This window comes from Chroicocephalus ridibundus, chromosome 5 (assembly GCF_963924245.1).
Source record: "Chroicocephalus ridibundus chromosome 5, bChrRid1.1, whole genome shotgun sequence".
NCBI classification, from domain to species: Eukaryota; Metazoa; Chordata; class Aves; order Charadriiformes; family Laridae; genus Chroicocephalus; species Chroicocephalus ridibundus.
Window position 1 is genome coordinate 3027940 of NC_086288.1, and position 20161 is coordinate 3048100.

General features: G+C 39.5%; 1 protein-coding gene across 2 annotated transcripts in view; it reads left to right on the plus strand.

Moving 5' to 3' along the window:
• Nucleotides 1-20161, plus strand: part of PRDM5 (PR/SET domain 5) — an 85463-nt gene that overhangs the window by 40177 nt on the left and 25125 nt on the right. For both annotated transcript variants that reach the window (XM_063336016.1, XM_063336017.1), the window contains exons 11-13: nt 4025-4118; nt 9335-9495; nt 12801-12894. In XM_063336016.1, coding sequence (XP_063192086.1) covers nt 4025-4118; nt 9335-9495; nt 12801-12894 — 349 coding nt within the window. The remainder of the gene's footprint in view (nt 1-4024; nt 4119-9334; nt 9496-12800; nt 12895-20161) is intronic.

Consider the following 20161-nt stretch of genomic DNA (forward strand, 5'->3'; position numbering starts at 1 on the left):
ATTTGCACTTCATGACTGGTAGGGAGTTTGGGCTGAAAACAGAATTCGGGATTAAGTATGAATGAGTAAACACTTTGACCCAATTCTGTGTTTTAAGCAGCAGCACCACTAACATAAGCAAGGATTAGAGGCTCCACTTAATGGGAAAATATTAAAATTTAGACAGGTTTAGTGAGTACATAATTTTATCAGAATTCCTTAAAGCATGTTGGCATGCTTATTTCCTAAACCTGTTTGCACATAGTCCTGGCTGTAAATCCACCCTGTCCTATAACGAAATAAACTTATTCCTGTCTTTACGTAAGAGTTGTGAATATTCACCCATCCAACACTTAGGTCTCTAATTTCACTTGCTAAATGAAGAGATGAGCGTGAGGGACAGGAGACTGACACAGATGTCCTGAATTGTGCTTTTTTTTTTTTTTTTAGAGATGCCTCTCTCCATTGAGGAAAAAAATGTAAACAAGGAGAGGCAGTAGATAGCAGAGAGGAGTATAGATGTGTATACGCAAACCCAATTGTAAGGTGTAAGTCAAGGATGTGGTAGTTTGGGATGCCAAAATAGTTTTAACTGCGATGATTTTGGGGAATTGTCCTACCAAAAATAGGGGACAATAGTTCTTTTTGCTTGTTCACAAGAATGTCAATCCACCAACAGTGGAAATTTAAACCTTTGTTGTGTATTGTGCTTCTGTGTATTTGTTCAGCTCTGGTTTTTATGGTTCTTTAGGTGTGTATTCCTTTAAGACGCCCACCTAGGTTTAATTTTCTTTTGGTGGAAGAAAAGTTGGCCTCTGAATAATTTCACAGTGCTTTTTGGAGTTCCAGGATGCAGTTACAGTGCTAGTAGCAGGGAGTTTAGAAACCTGCAGTGGGAATGATGGGTATAGTAGTTAAAAAACACTGAAATCACCAGCATTTAACAGAACATATGCCTTCAAGGTTGATAGTAACATGCTTGAAAAAGCTCTTTGGGTTTTACAGCAGAGCTACATACTTCTTATTTACAATAAGAAACAGGATACATATACATTTTGTGCCTTTGAATTCTTATTTTGTGTTTTAGATGGAAACTGCTTGTTCCTTGTTCTGTGATTCTTTTATGGGGGTTATTTAATCCGATTTTTGTGTTGGAATAAAAATGGCTCCCACAACATGTGCTTTTAAACAGCTTTCAGCTGTGGGTGAGTGAATGTTGGGTCATTTCAAAGGTGCAGAAAGAGATTAGTTTCCCCCCCCCATTTCAGTGAGAGGTGGACAGTGGAGTTGCTAAGAGCGTATCTGCTCTGTTCAGTGGGGCATTGTGATGTGCACCCTAATTTAGCACTCATTACACCCTTACGGCTACAGATCCGAGGGGTGGGAACTGTTAGTCTTCCTGAGGTACCCCTAAAGTACTGCTTCTGCACAAGTACTGTGCCGCTCTCTGGAGCTGCCTGCGCAAGCTTGCTTTGTCACTCGCTTGGAGATGTCAGCACCGAGAAGCGTTTACGTGATGTGGAACTGGCTCAGGTGTCTTTTTGCAAAGCGCAGACTACATCGCTTAAGTGATCACGTGAAGAATACGGTTCCAGTTTTGTGACGAGGGAAGAGAATGGCATCTGAAATGGAGAGGCCAATGTAGCATTGGATTGTGCTACGGATAAAAGTAGTCACCTTTCTTTTGTCCAGGTTAGACTGGATGAAAGTGCGTGTTCTGTGCCATATAATCCAGATGGCTTCCATAAAGGAGGAAGCAAAGGTTTTGTTCCATCTGCTCCTTTGTTCCTGTGTATAGAGGATGAATTCAGAGACTAAAATATCAGGATATCATAGTGAGCAGAAATAGGTCAGCAGACACAGGATTTTGAAGGGTTTATGATTAATCCAGGGTTATGTGGTCCTGGGGAGCGTAATGAATTGAAGCAACTGTATTCCCTCAGATTCTCTATTGGGAATAATTAGCCTTGGGCTGGGCTCCACAAATGCTATGGTAGGAATGGCTGCCATGAAATATTCTATAAGAGCCCATCCTTAGTTGCTTTGATCATATGGCTATCCCCTGCTCTGACTGAACGGAAGCCATCTCTGATCTGGAACCTGTTAGGAGGACAAAAAAGGACCGTATTAGAACTAATACGTGTTTTTGGGGGGGATAGCTCTCCTCATTAATGTTTGCGTGGCTTTTTGTACTAGACCTAGCTTGTTTCTGGACCATTCACAAAAGAGGCAGGTGATCTGCGTACCCTTGCGTGTGGGTATGCCTAGTTAGGTGGTTTCCTTTGTTGTGAAGTTAAGATGAGCAGGATAATACTTGTATTTTGATCAAAAGACTAGGAGAACTGTCAAGGAGATCCTAAGAAGGAATTCTGTACAAATCACTGTGCTCTTCAGAGCCCTCACTCATGTGGTGAGTGTTCTAAAACAGGGCATTTTTTTTTTAAATAAGCATAATGAATTTTGCGCTCGTGAAAGGTGCCAGATTGACAGCCCTAGAGACTGAACCCTTCTATTTATCCACAGAACAGGTACAGCACAGACAGCAGCACTGCGAGCTTCCCCCCAGTGTCTCGTCAATATGTCTCAGCCCTGTTCTGGAGGAACCACCTGTTGAGGTGAGAAGGCAGTTCAGTCTCTTTATGTCCTGTCAATCCTTGGCCTGGCTGCTGAGACTGCCAAGCAGGGTGTCAGCTAACACAAACTGCGATGCAAACCTGTAGAAGCTGGACTGCACTGTTCAGCAGATTTTATGTAATGTGCGATGTATTCCGTGCGTTCGATAGTGCTCCAGTTGCCTTTTTGCTTTAAGTGACATAGGCCGAGGTCAAGGAATTGGCCTTGAATTTAAGGCCTCTGTATACCATTGCAAGTACTGTAATGCTTTGGTGCTGTTGTGCATGTAAGAAGACATTTTTGTTAAAATCAATCTAGGTTCAAGGTCCTCAGTCTATATCTAAATATTATGCTGACTCCCCACAGTCCCTTTTTTCTCCCTAATTTAAAGGGATAGCTGTAAGTGTTGTATTACAAATGGCAGAAATAGGTTATATAAATATGTACTATAGTAATACTTACCCTTGGCCTACAAAAATAATTGGTTTACCTAATTTTGTGTGTATTATAAAACACTTACTGTCCACGCCCTTTTCCTCTTGGCACTGCGGCTTCTACTCAAAGTCCTTGTGAGCTAATAGTGTTTAGACGCTGATGCTTTAGAAACTTGCTTTCCTTTGCAAAAATAGTACGAAATTGGGTAGCTAATAAATTGTACGGATTAATTTCCTCTCTGCAGTGGGGCAGCGCTTAACAATGCTAGGAAACAGGGAAAGTGCTTTGAAATTTACAGAAGTTGAATGAAGCTGAATGTTTCCAAAGCTCCAGAAAAGAAATCTGCTTCAGCAGCTCTGTAGTTTGAGAGACTCACCCAAGCTCAGCCTTTCATTTTATTTGTGGCTTTGCGGCTATTTCTCAGCTATGACGAATTCTTCTACAGCAAGCAAAAACGTTGGTACTGGTGCTTCTATGCCTGTTTTGCCCCATGCAAGAACCTGAGACAACAATGTTAGAAGACTAGTCTGAGGATTTGAGAAATTTTCTTTGCCAAACTTTACATACTATCTTGAGATAATTAGACTAATTTTACCTTCCAACTTAAGTTAGAAAAAGGGGTCTGTGTATGTGTCTTTGATTTTAAAGCGTTTATTCGCGTTAGTAAATGCTTAAGGACAGTGTTAGTACTGGTGAAGCAATGCAAGTGAGCTTGTAGGTTTTCTCCTGGTTCTTCTGTGGTTTTGTTTCTGTGTGCGTGCATGCCTCATGTAAGAATTCTGAGGACTGGGAAGGTACACTTACTCAGTAGCTGCTGTGCTGGCTTTCCGGATTCTGGATAATGGCAGAGTGATTGTTTTAATTCGTCATCCCCTGATGTTTCAAATTGCTACGATATCCCCTCCTAAATGCAGTCTAGAAATTAGCTATAATTACTGTAATGACAGCTAATTGATTTCTCGAGCCTTTCCTCTGACACGTTGTCTTTCATTTGCAGACCCATTCTGAAGAGAGACCATTCCAGTGTGAGGAATGCAAAGCTCTGTTCCGAACCCCGTTCTCTCTACAGAGACATCTGTTAATCCATAACAGTAAGTGCTAAGTCATAAAGGAAAAAGAACTTCAGTTCTCACATTTGACTGAGAAAAACAGACATATGGCACCTTGCTCCAGTATGCAACTTGCTGTGTTAAATGCGTATTAAGATTCAACTCTAACCCCAGGGAGTTAGAAAATTCAGAGCCAAATTCAAACCTTGCCTTTAAATGCCCTTAAATGCAAATCCAAATCTGCTGTAGAAAATCTAGCAATGATTTTTTGAGGTCTGATGACAAGAGTTTGCTTTCTGCCCTAAGTGTGATAGCGTTGCCTCCATTTTAAGAAAGGAGAGAGGGAGGCAGAGTTAACTCGGTGGCTTACTCAGCTTTTGTAGGTAAGCCCGTTTAGAGCTTGAAATTGAGATTCCGTCTCCTGTGGCAGTCCAGGCTGAAGTTTCCTGCCTCTGGCATAGAAGAAGCAGCCTGGAGGAATGCTGTGGCCAGTTTCCCTCATGAGTAACTTGTTCTTGGCGTTCTGTCCTGTTTTTTAACCGTCTGTGTAAAGATTTATTTTTGGTGGAATTTTCTCCATCTTTAATATTTACAGAGAACCCTAGGCTACCGTTCAACCATGTGAATGTCAGCAATTTAGATTTCAGGAAATATTCATGGTCTGAAATCCTTGTAGCTTAGACAGTGCTTTGATTTGGGGAATATTTATATTGGTAAACTTAAAAAAACCACAAATCTTTCTTTTTTTTTAATCCAGTGTAACAGCGTTTCTGTTAGATGAATTATTAGACCGGTGCGTTTAGTTTGTTCTTTTACGATTATCTTTCAAAAGCTTCTGCAATTTCATGAGGCATTGAATTTTGTAAAAATCTTTTTCCGATGTTAAATGTGAAAAATGATGGGAGGAAAAAGTTAAAAACCTGTGCGGTAATGTGTATTCTAATGAAGCAAGTATTTGCAGGGTATCCAAAAGCAGTAATTCCCAGTATGCAGAACCGTAGGCCTTGGTAAAGCTGTCTCTAAAATACTGCATATATTGTGACTTTTTTTTGTTTTCTCTCCAAGAGGATGGGAGCTCAGGAAATTTGAGTTAGGCTTGTGATTTGTGGCAGGTTTAGCTGTTCCTGAACCCACTGCTATTTAAGTAAATATTAAATATATGAGACTGAACTGTGGTGGCACAGATGCGTCTAGTCAGTCTTCCTTGGTGCTAAAGGAGACGCGTCTTGCTGAGGGACACGGTAGGTGTTTGAAGGTGGTAACTTCTGCCATCTTAGCTAAAACTCTCCAAAATGAGTCAAAGCCTTAAACCAATTATGTTTTGGTATTTTTATTAATCACGGGGATGATTTTTAAACCTTTTTTTCTTACTTTGGAAAAAATACCCAACAAGTGACCAACTTAACAAGGAGGCCTTAATACAGTGAATACAAGCAAGGCTTTTATAGTCATGCTGCATCTCTCTTGTCTGTAGTTCTATGAAAGGAGTGTTGACAGACCAATAGCAAAGTGAAAGTCATTACTAGGATGAACTGAACAATAAACAGTTTTCAGTTCAAGGCTGTGATTAAAACAAGGGGCCCTGCTGTTGTCTGAGCAGAGCTTGGGTTCACAGCGAAGAAATGTTGAGCTCTTCCCCTCGTGTCCTAACTCGGAGACCGACAAGATGTGCTGCCACGGTAATGAGTTTCTCATATTTGAAATAACTCGGAATTATAGGCGTTGTCCTGCTACAGCTGGATAGTAGTCCCTCTCACAGTACTAAAATATACCTCTTGCTATAAAGAAAGGAGAGAAACAAACCAGAATCTCTAGATGTGTTTGGCTGGCTTTACTCTTCTGTGCTGTAGGAAAAGAAAAATTGTTGGTGAAGCTTTAAACTTCTAGGAAAAATTGAAGTTCAGCCTACGTCGTATATTCTTTTAAATTCAGCGTCCTCTTCTCATTTTACAAGCAGGTGCTCTGCAGAATAGTGTAGAATGACTTAAAATTTAGTTTACAAACTTAATTTACTGGAAAAAATTGTATTTCATAAACCCAGTCCTCAGGCGTTCTTCTCTTGAAATTGGAAAAGGTGTCATTGATGTAGCTTTCAAAATTCAAGTTCAAATATGTCTACCTAGCAAAAAATAATAAAAAATAAAATCCAAACTCTTTTGTTTTTTCCACGTAGGTTCTAGCTGTGTAAATGTAACTTGTCTTCTGAGAGTAAGATGAGCTTTTTCTCTTAGGCATGCTGCTGATAATACTTTTAGTATCTGTGTTCCCATTATGTCACGGTGGAGGTAACCCTTTAGTCTCAGCTGTGGTGTTTAGGAAGGATTTATGGTACGTAAGTGTTTGGTAGCTCGTACTTGGCTAACACTCGCTCATGAGGCTGTAAAAGACCTGGCTGATGAGAACGAGTCATCCTAAGCATTTTAGTTTGGATTGTTCAGTTGTCTAGGATTGTGGAGACGTGCATTGAACAGGATTGCGTTGGTTGAGATGGACATCATCCTCCTTGTATATTTGCTTTCATAGAATCATAGGGTTGGAAGGGACCTCTGGAGATCATCTAGTCCAACCCCCCTGCCAGAGCAGGGTCACCTAGAGCAGGTTACACAGGAACACGTCCAGGTGGGTTTTGAATGTCTCCAGAGTTGGAGACTCCACCACCTCTCTGGGCAGCCTGTTCCAGTGCTCTGCCACCCTCAAAGTAAAGAAGTTCCTCCTCATGTTTAGGTGGAACTTCCTATGTTCAAGTTTGTGCCCATTGCCTCTTGTCCTGTCCCCGGGCACCACTGAAAAGAGCCTGGCCCCATCCTCCTGACACCCACCCTTTAAGTATTTATAAGTGTTGATAAGGTCCCCCCTCAGCCGTCTTTTTTCCAGACTGAAGAGACCCAAATCCCTAAGCCTTTCCCAAGTAATAATCGACACGCAGAATGTTTGTTAATAAGAGAAGTAGCTCATTCTACAGGGGTGGGCCGAAGTGGGTGCTGAAGATTGATCATTTCAAATAAAGCACAAGTAGCCCTTATTTTCATTACCTTGGGGGAAAATAACCTCAATTCTAGGCTTCCCATTACTTTGTGTGTTGAAAACTTTTGCTAAATCGAAGCCAGACTTGGCTAAATGCGTAGTTGGCGTTGCAAGTGCTTTTAGTTGAAGAGTATTATAATGTATTCACGCAGAGGAGATGTGGTTGAACAGTATGTTAGTTCTGAAATTCCCTGACTTTGGAGGTTTTTTTTATTTGAAAACTGTTGATCTTTTACTACCTTATTTTTTTTGTTGTTGTTGTTATCTGGAAGTCATTTTCCCAAATCATAATAGAAATGCAATACTGAAAATTATAGGAATGATTGAACAAAACTTTAGGATAAAAAGGACTAATCCTCCTGAAACTCAACAAATGTCGAATCGTGTCTTAAACCATAAAGATATCATGTAAATTTATGGAAATCATACAAATATTTCTTACTTCAGAAGACATGGCAATTTGTTCAAATTATGTCTTGTATTGCTTCGTTTTTTTCCGATTTATTTTCAGACTTGGAGCAAAGTTATTAAGAGACATGTTAATGTTAAATGACAACCTAAAAAAAAAATCCTTGAAGCCTAGAAGTTCTTATAAGAAGTAACTTTTAAAAGAAATCACTTGAATATTTTTCCTTTGTTGAAGCAGTAGAAAATTGCATGTTACTTTAGTAAAAATAGCAGTGACTTTGCTTTGTTAGCAGTATGATCTCATGTTCCCAAGAAGAGGGCTGGAGTATTCACTGAACAGCGAGAAGCAGTACCAGCGTTAAACCTCCCCATAAGAGCATGTTAAACTGCATCCCTGTTGACCTTGAAAATTTTTCTGAATAGCTACACTGAAAGTGTTTTAGGATAAGACAACTTGCACTCTAATACTCCTTAGCGTATTCTTCGACCAAGACAAAACCGTTTTTGCTTCCAAACCAACAGAGAATGAGAGGTTTGGCGTAGGGGAGCACTTATGGTTCGTTTATGGGGGAGAGAAATGGGTTATCCAGGCTTTGGAATGTCTGTGGATACTTGAGGCACCGCTGTAGTGATAAGCTGCACTTTTATGTATTACGTGTATAATATATAATAAAAAAGTTTGTGCCTCAATACGTAGCATCAAATGGGCTTTAACGTGCAGGGTACTGAAATCAATTTCCATTCACCTTGGCCTTTGCGCCGGGACCAGGGCTGGGATGGTTTTATCCTTTAACAAGCTCTAACAAGGAAATAAGCGTACCTCTACATGTCCATCAATGCTACTGGAAAAAGTAGCTTGTGCTTATTCAAGTCTGTATCTTCTTTGTGTGGACCAGGAGGCTCTGCCCTGAAAAATAAGCAGTGGAGGATAGTTCTTAGATTATGGTGATCTTTCTTTATGATACAAATGCCTGGAAAGTTTCTTGGGGTATGGGCACCTGATTTCCAGTTTCGACTGTGGATTTCTGAATGAATGCCATGCTGCAGATGATTAACTTGCAACTTCAATCAAGACATTAACCAAAGAAGAGAATATTCTCTTTTGCATTCACAGTAGTGATAAGGAGAAGGTTTGTTGGAACGACTTCTCTGAAGAATCAAATGTCCTTTTTTTTCCTTCTCTTTCTTTCTCTAAAAGGCATGCAGATTTTCAGAATTACAATGTCTCTTCCCATCTCTTAGGTAATTCATTGCTAATAGTTTTAAAATTCAATATTAACCTGGCCTCTGCTGTAACCTTCAACCACGTCACTGCAGTTTGAATAGTAATACTGCTACAACCCTTAAAAGTTATTTCATCTCTTTCATATGAGTTTGCCTCTCTTGATGTGAATGAGATAGGTTACTTGAAGCAAGTATTCATTGTTTTGAGAATTCTTTTAAATTCAGGAAGATGTCTTTTACCACTTAAGTTCCGAAAGACGAGGTCTGTTTCAGCTTGTTACTATGAAGTGAGTCTGTTACTGGGGCGCTGATAAAACCTGTGCTTGGTTTCTCTGGAAGCTGTTTCCACGGGTTGCCATTTCATCCTTGGCTATAGAGTTTAATCTCACATTTCTGGCTATGGTGTTGTGATGACTGCTTTCTGCTTTCTTAATTTCTCAATTACATTTTTACCAGATGTGATAATTCTTTTTTTTTTCTGTTCCCAGGACCCAGCTTTTCATTTGTCTTTGTTGCTTTTATTTGTTTTTCTGAAACGATAAGCATTAGTGTATTTCCAGAAAAAATCTGGTATCTTTAATCCTTGTTTTTCTTTTTATAAGGTGAGAGGACCTTCAAGTGTGACCACTGTGATGCTACTTTCAAAAGAAAGGACACATTAAATGTTCATATTCAAGTTGTACACGATGGACATAAGAAATACAAGTGTGACCTCTGTGACAAAGCTTTTGTGACGCCCTCAGTCCTGAAGAGTCATAAAAAAGTGAGTAGAATGGTTCTATCGTACTGATTCCTTCTGCGCCCTTAAGGTTGTGACTAATGGAAAAAAAAAAACCCAGATGCTTCTGCATTTCTGGCTTTTTGGTAGAAAGCTGTGACGGTGCTTAATGTTCTAAAATGCTTATTGCAACAATGGGGTCGCTGGTGGCGCGCAGGATCTGCAGCGGGTACAATATGTATAAATTGGGCGTAGGTGCTCCAGCATCAGGTGTGTAGGAGGATGGGACTTGCTGCGCTGCTCTCGCCGTGCTCCTTTCCACCGATCTCTGCAGTGGAATTGGGGTGAACTTTAGAAGAAAGCTTGGCTTGCTAGTTTGGCCTGAGGTAAGATTTATGTTGCAGGGAAGAAATGTGAAGAAAATAATTGAATCAAGAACAAATCTGCTGAGGAAAATCAGCTCAGGTGTTGCCCCCAAATGCAAATTGTGAGAGTTTGTAAAACATCACGCATATATTTGCCATGTAGTATGCACTTCACATATGCATGTAAAATTGTAATAACAAAATTGAGTGTAACTGAGTTACTTGGTACAATATTTTCAGCACGTGATCGTGGTGAGTACTGTGCGTTAGATCATGAATCTGTATTTAAAATTGAGGAAAAAAACGTAGCAGTCTTTCATTGTCTCTCCAGCTTGCTGACGCCTGTCTTACAGGTGTGGGAACTAGCACACATCTTTGGGGCCTAAATCAAGTTATTGGCAGGCAGCAGACTGTTGGATTCTCTAATGTGATGCACAGCACTGCCTCTTTAACGTGTGTTTGCTTTTTAACATGTTTACAGATTGCAAAAAATTAATGGAACCAACTAGGAACAAAGTCTCTTTGTTTCCTTTTGTGGTCTTTTAAAGGTCTTGATCTTCCATTAAGCGTATGTTAATGCGTTTGCAGTCTGTCTGTCTGCAGTCTGTTTTAAATGCTGCTTATCTCAGATTTAATATGCGTTAAGTTACTCAGTAATTATAGTTGCTGGAAAATAAAGTTGCCTGTGGTTGAGTGACAGAACTGCGTAACCAAAGTGTATTTCTCCTGGATAGATTTAAGTGGAAGATTTTTCACCTGTAGGTTAGAACTAGAGTGAAATGGGGTTGCCTTGTCTGTAGACTTCAGTGAGACGATTGAGATTCAAATAACCTGGTTCATCAGTTGTTGTTTGGCCTGTGAAATCAGTTGAGTTTTGCTGTAATAAAGAGAGAACTTTATATTATACGATACTCTCCCTCTCTTCTATTACTTTTAGAATAAGGACTATAAAAGCACACTTGTTTTCTAAGCCCAAATAGATTGGTCTGAGGAACTCAAAAATAAAGGGTATAGAAAATAAACTTGCAATTTGTTTCTGATTGTGTTCTTGCGGAGCAAGGCTTTAGGGAAGGCATATAGTATCTTTCATTAGACAAATTGATTTTTTTTGAAAAAAACCAGACTGCTTTTCGGACACAGTCCTCTTCATCCTTATGTACTTGTTCTTAATCACCTGAGTAACAGACCTAGCCTATAATACCCATACGTTGATTTCAGATTAACTTTTTTGTGAAGGACCTTGCCAAGATGGATCATCAGATCTACAAATCAAAAATATTACCTGGAATCATTGATGAGCTCTGCATAAACTTTTAAACTTTGGTTCCTCAGATTCCTTTCTAAAAAATTCAGTATGAGTGAACTATTTCATGTTAAAAGTGGCCATACACATATATGCGTTTGCATTTTAATGGGAAGCAGCTACCGTTTATTGTTTATCCCTATTCTTTCTTTGGCATTCCTTCTGAATTGTAATTACTGTTGCTTTGTGCTGCTGTCAGGCTGGGACTCGCTGTATGTTTGTGAGCCTTGTAGTTGTAATGTATCCCGGAAATCCTCTGGTTTCTTGGTTGTTTGGAATGAATTAATAGCTGTCTGGTATCCCCCAACGTTGCTGTTGGAGATATAGGTGATTTCTAAAGAATTCTAGGGTTCTAGATCAAGAGGGATTTAGCATTCATATTGATAACGTCAGGGAACAAAAACTATGCAAGTCCATCTAGTATTGAAATGATATCTCATTTACTCTTCTGCAGCTGCAACATAACATGTACTATGTGAGATAAGGTTTTTATGATGTCATGAAGAATTCTATATCACTTCAATGTCTTTCATGAAAATAAGAACTTCCCTATCTGAAGAGTCACATGCAAAGCTTGAAACCCAAATAGCCGGCTGTCCAAATAATTTAATGTTATCTTTCCCATCCCATTTAAATTAACACTTACAAATGAAGTAATCGCAAATTCTCCACTAAAAGAGCAGTCACAGATAAAGTTATTCAATAGGCTGATGAATCTTCGGAATCGGGTGTTGAAAGTACAGTGCGAAAAATGATCAGAACCCACGTATGTACCTTACTTCAAGGTGGTCTGGCCATTGACCGCACAGGTCAGATGGGAGAGTTTGTGATTATTTGGGGTTTTTTTCCGTTTTGAAACAATTCTTGTATCAGCAAGGCGCTCTAGCCCTAAAAGCTTGATTTCAAAAGACGAGCTCAGCGTATGATTTAGTGTTGGTGACAGTTACAATATACTTGTTGTGATCCGTTCTCTAAATGCAACCTGATTCTAGCATTTATTACAAACGAGGTAGGATCCGGTACACAATTTGTGTTGACTAAAGTCACTGACAGCTGGCACTTTGAAGGATCGCTGTCTGTCATACTTCAGATGAGCGGGTGGCTGTGTTCCATTCATACGAAACAGTCAGAAATCATATGTGCAAATCTCCGTAGAAACCTTTTAAAGCTCCAGTTCAAGTTTTCAACAGGGAGAGTTATTCTAGGTTAGGTAAATGCTTTTCACTACACTTCATTGTGTAAGAATTCTGTGCAATTATATGCTTTTAAAAATAAGGCCCACTTATGAAGAATAACTTTATTGCTAAGCAAATGGCTGTTTTCTGCTTAAGAAACTGCTATCGCAGAGATCAAGCTGAAGGACAGGTGTCCTATTTCTGCAATTATGAAAGTACACAAAGGTGAATTGGGCGTTTTAAATAGTGACTGTTTAGGAAATAGTAAACTTAGGAACTGAAAAACCAGTTTGTTTTGCCATTAACAATGAAATTTGTTTAGAAATTTTAAAAGAAAATTGAAAGAACGCCTATAGCTAATTCCTTAGAATCTCTGCTTGCTGTGATGGTATAAAATATATAATGGAGATAATAGTGGTCAATGTCAATACAGTTAAAATAGTCCATATTTCACTTGCTTTAAAGCTATGCTGAAGCTTTCATTCTTGTCCTTCCCACCACATGTAGACTCACACGGGAGAAAAGGAGAAGATTTGCCCATATTGCGGACAGAAGTTTGCAAGCAATGGAACGCTGAGAGTTCATATTCGAAGCCATACAGGTACAGTGGTGTTTATTGTAATGGAGAGAGAGGACTTTCTAAATGTGTGACAAGGTACTGTAAGTTAGTCCACAACTTGTCTGTCTACAAAGAACAGCGCAAACTTACAAGTAGGCCTAACAGCAGCTTTTTCATTTTACCCGCTTGATGTGTAACACTGGATTCTGTTCTCAACTGTAGTTACGCATGAATGTGTATATATATGAATATTTGTATGTATCATTCATCTCTGCTGCTTCTAAGGTGTTTGGAAACTCTGATTTCCTGTTGTAACTTCTGACCTTATCACAATCTCGGTGTTACCCAAATTAGAATGTTCTACCTTGGGTAGGCTTTAACTCAAAATTTATATTCTGTTGTAACATCTGACTCATTGCGTTGATCTCCCAATATGCCTGGGTCTGAGTTAATGTAACTTTTTCACATGGCCGCCCCGATTGCATTACCACTTCCCTATCATGTTATAGATGTGCTTCTGGAAACGCTGAGAATACATTAGTTGTCTCGTCATGTTGGTAGGCTTCATTTTGTGAGCTTATGTTTTCGTTTCAAATAAGCAGCAGGCAACTGAAGGGGGGTTTCTTTGTGATAACTTGTTTCCAACAAACAATGGTATAGATTTGCCTTTGGCAGTCAAAGCATCGGTTGACAAATAGCCTTCCTATGGTATTCCATTCACTTCACATAAGCAAATTTGGCTTGCAGGGAGATGACAGAATTGGCGTGTTTAATCATTTGGCTTTCTACGATGTTTGGAAAAGTCTTAATCACTTCAATCTGTCAAGACCACCTGTTAAGATTACAGGTTTTACTAGTTTTTGATATATGGTGATTTTTGGACTCGACTGCTATAGACACTAGCAAATTTTTATCCTGGTCCTGGGGTCAGGATAAAAGGCTATAATTGACTTTTACCTTTAGCTCTTATTCTTTACTAAATTCCATGTTTGGAACATTTATCCCTCATAGCAGCTGTATAAAAATAGATACATATAAGTCAGTGTTTGTGTTCTGCTCAGGTGTTTCGTGTATACTGTATAATCCTAGACACAAAAGACACTGAAGGTCAAAGCTGGCAAGACCCAGAATTGCAGTGCAGCAGTTCTGTCCATTCCTCCTCTTTGTTCTTGTTCTTCTACAACCTGAGCTTGTCAACTCCTTTTAAAGTCCTTCCTGACAAATCTCACCTGTTCTGTTTTTCTCTTCAGTCTTCTGTCCTGTAAGCTGTTGGGTTTCTCTTCCTTTTTTTGACTTCCTGAAGATGCAGAGAAGAGGAAGAAAAAAAAAACCAAGCAAGCAAGCCAACACTTACGGAGCATGTGGTATGAGGATTTAGATAACACTTAGGGACTGTGCCTTTTGGAAGGACAAATCGCTTGCCCACCTGGGCTGTACTTTAATGGATGAGGTAGACAGGAGTAAAAGGAAGCAATTCAATAGTATTGTTAATTAGTCACGCGGCCCATCAGTCCAGTCTTCCAGGAATATGACTGTCTTGATTTCTAATCTGTGCTAATGTTTTTTTCATGAAGTTATTTTGCTGTTTTGAGTATGGATATTTCTTTGCCTTCACCGTGCCATCCCATGAGGGACTACATTTCGCTTTAATTTTCTGGTATTTTGGCTTACTAGACTTTCATGAAAATTAGGACTGCTATTTTTTTTAATGCTTAATGGAATATCAAACTGTTACTCTGATCCTTCATTAAAATCTGCAGATTTCCATTCCAGTGTTTTTTGCAGGCAAGTCTGCTTCATTGCCATTACTAGTGTCCTAGCTTGGTTTTCCTTATTTCACAGGCCTTTTCCTTTAAACTTTAGGTATGTTTTCTGTGTACTATGAGCGATTACGCATCAGTTTGCACAGAATAGAAAGGCCCTAGTTTTTGGAGTTGATAGTGCAGATAGCTCTTGGGGAAAATGCTTTATAGCTGTCTGAGTGAAAATGCTTTTTGCACATGTGCTGCTACCAGTTACATTTAATGTTTCGGCGCTCTCAAGCAGGCATTCCTAAACTTAGGAGTTAGGCTAAGGTGAGTTTCATGAAACCACGCACCGGAGATCTCTAACTTTGACTATAGAGCCTTGCAAAACTCATGGCCGCTACTATATGAGAAGCAGTAAACTATGACATTTTGAACTTAACTTGAAGTAGGAGGGCACTGAAGATTTCCAGTACATTTGTAAATGAAATGCGATGGGAGAAGCCACCTTGCCAGGAGATGATACACATTTTGGGGGGGGATTTGGGGAATTTGGGGAACATGCGGTGTGAAAACAACTTACGAAAGAATAACGCTGCAGAAGGAGGGAAACTTTCAAGGCCTCTTTCTTTATCTAAAAAGCTAGAAGCGCTCATTTTGAAGAGAGTTACTAATTCAGGAAAAATGTCTTTGTAGATTCATTTATAATGACCTGTGGTAAATAAACTCTGATCCTTGCTTCTTCCAGTCTATCCGCTATTGTGATGTCAACCACATATTTGGTGGAGAATTTTGTGATTTGCATCTTTCACTGTGAGAATCAACTGAAATGCGTTTCCACGGTTGTTTTTGATGTCGTTCTGTTATGATTCCTGACCATTTCCTGATTATCCTGATGAAATTTGGGGGGGGGGAGGGAAGAGGAGAGGGGGGGAGTTGCTGCTAAGTTGTGACTTGTGGTTTGGAAACAAAAAAAAAAAATCTGTAAATTATATGTCAAAATGCCTTATGTGAGGTTTAGTGAGAAAATGCCAGACTTCGATTCATGTACTTCCGGAGAGGTGGCTTTGACATGTGCTGTACCTGATGACTTCAGCCAGGCTGTTCACGATCGCAATACCTGCAGACTAATCAAGAAGAAATCGGTGTCCGATATTCAGTGGGCCTGAGGAAGGGTGGCCTTCTGAGGAACAGGTTGCGTCATTTCCAAAGAAAGTGAGGGTAGTTGGTGAAAGGGAATCTGTATGGTCTGCAAACCGTGATTGCTCATTTGATGGCTTGTTAGTAGTAAAGTTCATCGCATCGTGAAAATCCTTGACAACTTTTCTGGGATTTTTTTGAGCAGTAAGAAATTTTCAGCTCATCAAACAGCGGAGCCGCAAACTTCTCTGATTCCGGTGGTGGGTGTTTGGTTTCTAAACATCAGTGTTGAATGCTTGATGCTCTCGGCATATATTAAATTCTGTTGTTTTGAATTAGTCAATTTGAAGCTGCCCTCCTTTTTTTGGGGGGGGTGTCAGACCTCGAAGTACCCTTTTTCATGTTGAGCTAGAATTGAAACAACCAGCCTCTGTTTGTTTTCAAGAGATGATTCCTCTTTGTGAATAAGCCTTCAGCTGGGGCTAAGCTTTTGGTGCCACCATGCAGTATGCCATAAGAGTAAATATTGCGAAGACCTTCCTGTCTTAGTCATTACGGTTGATTAGGCTTGAGGTCCTGGTGCAGACGTTTGAGTTATCCCATTTTCCGTGCACGTGGTCAGCTAGACATTGATTAGCTACTTCGAATAAGAGGCTTTGTTCCGTATTTACAAAATAAAGCCGGGCAGAGCTCTTTCAAAAGAGTTGCATATCAATTTATTTTTTATTTATAAATCTGTTCTTTATAAAAGCTGAGATTCTTGGTTACTCCCCTGGTTCTGCTTTGGGATTGTACTTTTGATATGCTTAATAATCCATGGACAAAAAGAGAAGCTCAATGGGGTTTTGGCTTTTATTTAATACACAGCATGTGTTCTTAGATATTGTTTCTCACAGCTGTATGCATGCTTCCTCAGTCAGTAGTTTTCTCCCCTCTTTTATCTTAAGAGTAAGACTCTGTAAATGAGCCCTAACAGTACTTGGCCTTTTGCAGAAACTGAGCTGGCTTGGGGCGAGTGAACACATCAGCGTGTGCACGTATGGAGGGAAGGGGTTGATGTTTGCATCTGAACCTAGCGTTTTGCTCTGTAATTCATCATCCGGGTTTCCAGCCTTGGCATGACAGAGACAGCGCTCTGTAGGTCAGCTGAAACACTATAGCACATTCTCCCTCTGCTGTATCCTGTTGGTTTATGGCTTCTTAGGGTCAGAGGGAGCTGAGGTTAATTCAGCAAAAGAATCCTCTGACTGCGATATAAATTCCTTGGCTCGTTCATAAATTGTAAAAGAAGTTCTATGGGCTGCTTCTTGGGCTTGAAAACCAGGGCCAGGAGGTTAATTACTTCCCTAAAGTTTCAAGCGAGTTTCAGTGTTAACAGTTACTGGCTGCGGTTTGTGTAGCTTTGCAGTTGCCTTAGATGTAGCTGTTTAAATCTGTTAATTGTGGTCTGGTGTGTGTGTGTTTGTGCATGCCTACGGAATATACATACACGCACATGCATTTGGTCAGTCTGATAGTTATACTGTTGCTTTCCTGATTAGTTGTATCGTAATCCCTTCCATCGTTGGGACGTAGCACATCAAGTTGTGCAGCGATGAAAGTTGTTGTGAGGTATTTTGTATTTGTAGGTAAATTTGGTTTTGAGTTGAGGGACTAAAGTGTTCTAATTGTACTCTGTTACATAGGGACTGGTGAGCGACAACTAGCCACCATACGTGCCTTCCAGAAAATACTTACACATTCAAATGCAGGTTAAAATGTAACCTTTTACTTCTCCATCACAGATAGTCAAAGTCCTGATAAAAAGCCAGTAAGATAACTGTGACTCTACATCTTGCTCAGATGCATGACTTTACAGGTTGCCCAGAGAGGTGGTAGATGCCCCATCCCTGGAAAAATTCAAGGTGAGGTTGGACGGGGCTCTGGGCAGCCTGACCTAGTTGAAGATGTCCCTGCTCGTTGCAGGGGGGTTGGACTTAGATGGCCTTTAAATGTCCCTTCCAGCCCAACACATTCTATGATCTGTCCTAAATCTTTTCTGAGAAGATGAATGTTTCTATTCCGTGCCACTTAAGAGCTGTGACTTAATGTGGCATTCTTACATGTTATATTCTCTGGTAGGTGGAAAAAGCCACTTTATTTTATACGTGTGAGCTGAGAAGGTTCTTTTCCGTATACACGAGTCAAACATAATACCAAGAGATTGCATTAAAACAGCAAAAAGCATTCAGACTGTGGACTTCCATATCCTTTGTGTCAACACAGTTAAGCTTACCTTTTCAATTTCCATTTCCATAATTAAAGACTGTGTAATAAGCTCATGAAAACATTTCATCATACTTGTCCCTTATAACTTCAGGTGCTGATTGCCTTCTTGAGATGTCCCTGCATTGAGAGCCTGATCCTATGGTCCTACCTTGCCGTTGTAGTCACACTTCTACAATTTGATTGACTAGGCCTTTGAGCATATTTAAAATCATATTTAAGGTCCAACTGTGTAAAAATCTAGGTCCACGTTTTGCACTTCCATGTAAAAATTCCTGAGAAACCAAAAAAAAATGTTAGTTGTAGGGTTATAACAAAAGTCTTTGGTTATTAACAGTAGTTCAGTCATCTATGAACACAAAAAACTTCAGAGTAGTTGAAGGAAGTAGTGAGTTGAAGTAGAGTGTAACTGCTGTTTATTACTGTGTAAAATATGTCTCTAAAGTTTTAACAGCTAAACAGGCAACTGTTTGTTCATGTACATTAGAAATAATGTACAGCCAGGATCCTCGTTCTAGCAAATCGTCTGGCAAATTACCTTATAAGTAATTTATATTTTCCTACATTAGAAAAAAAAAAATAAAAGGGAAGCTTGAAGGAACTTCCTCTTATATCACAATGAAGTATGTGAAAAAACGTATCTGTATCTAGTCAGTGAACAGCTTGCAAATGTCTACAGATAGGTTGTTTCTATTCAATAACTTATAAACGATCTCTCTTTTATCTACTGCATTTAAAGGAGCTTGCAGAAGGCCTCAAAGGTAAGCATTCTGCATTTCTAAACCTTTCAGTTTATACATCATCGTCCTATTTATCTCCAGACAACAGTTAAATCGTTAAAAGCACCTGTAAAGTTTCATGCAGCTGTCAGCTTCTTGTTGGCTGCTTCCACCAATGAAGAAATGGTCTTCTGAGGGGTAGATTATTTGAATTCTAACGACATCTTTAGATCAGATGAATTACTGATTGATTGATGCGTATACTTTAAAAGATTTGGTTGACCGTTGGGTTCACTGAAGTCATAGATGTTAATGCTCCATTCGTAGGGAAAGCAAACTGCTTAATTCCACTAAGAGATGCAAAGAACGAAGCTGGTCTATTCTGTAAAGTGAGTGTGTTGGGTTTTCGTTTGTGACTAAAATCTTAATACCACCGTGGAACTGATGAAAGCCTGTAAGTAATTAATAATGGTAGTTCAGGCTTTACTGTACAGATTCAGATAGCCGCCTTGTTTTGTAGGGTCCTTTACTAGTTTTTATAATTCATTTAGTTACAAGGAGCTAAACCCTCAGTTACATCATGATAATTTTTATGGACCAGATAGGACAAACGTTTTGACTATTGGTCTCAACTACAGGTCATCTGAATTCTCCGAATAAACCCAAAACTCTTCAGAAAACAAACCTTCTCAGCTATGAAAATACCGCTTCTGCGCCTCAAAGAATAGGGCATGGCTAAGTACTTAGGAATAAAATAATGGTTAAAGCGATTTGGTTTTCCCTTATTTTGAGAAGAATAGCGTTTGAGGGTTTTTTTCTTATGAAATATATGTCTGTTTTTAGTGAATGGGAAATGCATAACTGCATAATATTTAACCTCTCATCTTCAGAATCTGCCAAGTTTGAACGTTGGTTAAAATGAGGAATGTGTAAGAAATGTGCCTAATTGACCCATACCTTAGTCCTGGCTTTCCATTTCTCTCAGCAACAGGATTGCTCTCCTCAGAGCGGTCAAAAAGCTATCCCTTCTTTTATCTGGCCCACTAGGAGTCTGGAATTACACATAGATTTGATGTTTCTGGGTCTTGTCTCAGCTGATGCCCGTGTGTATTTTATCTTTCACATCACAAAGCTGTTTAGTTCTTGGCATGAGAAAGCTCCTTCTGTGTGGGTATACTTTTGTACCTTCTAAAGTGCTGAATTTTGAGTGTTTAATGGCTGAAAATCAGGCAGGTCAGAGTTTTGTGTATGTCGGATAACTGTTTTTATTGTCTAGTCCAGATTAAGACCAGTCCAGGTGTTGTAAAGAGCAGCTGGCCAAGCTTCTTGGTTACTCTGCTGTTACTTTCCCTTCCTAGAATTTCTGGTCAAAATTATAGAAATGCTTGAGACCTAAGATATTAAATGCTTTTGAAAATGCTACTTGGTATCTAGAGAACT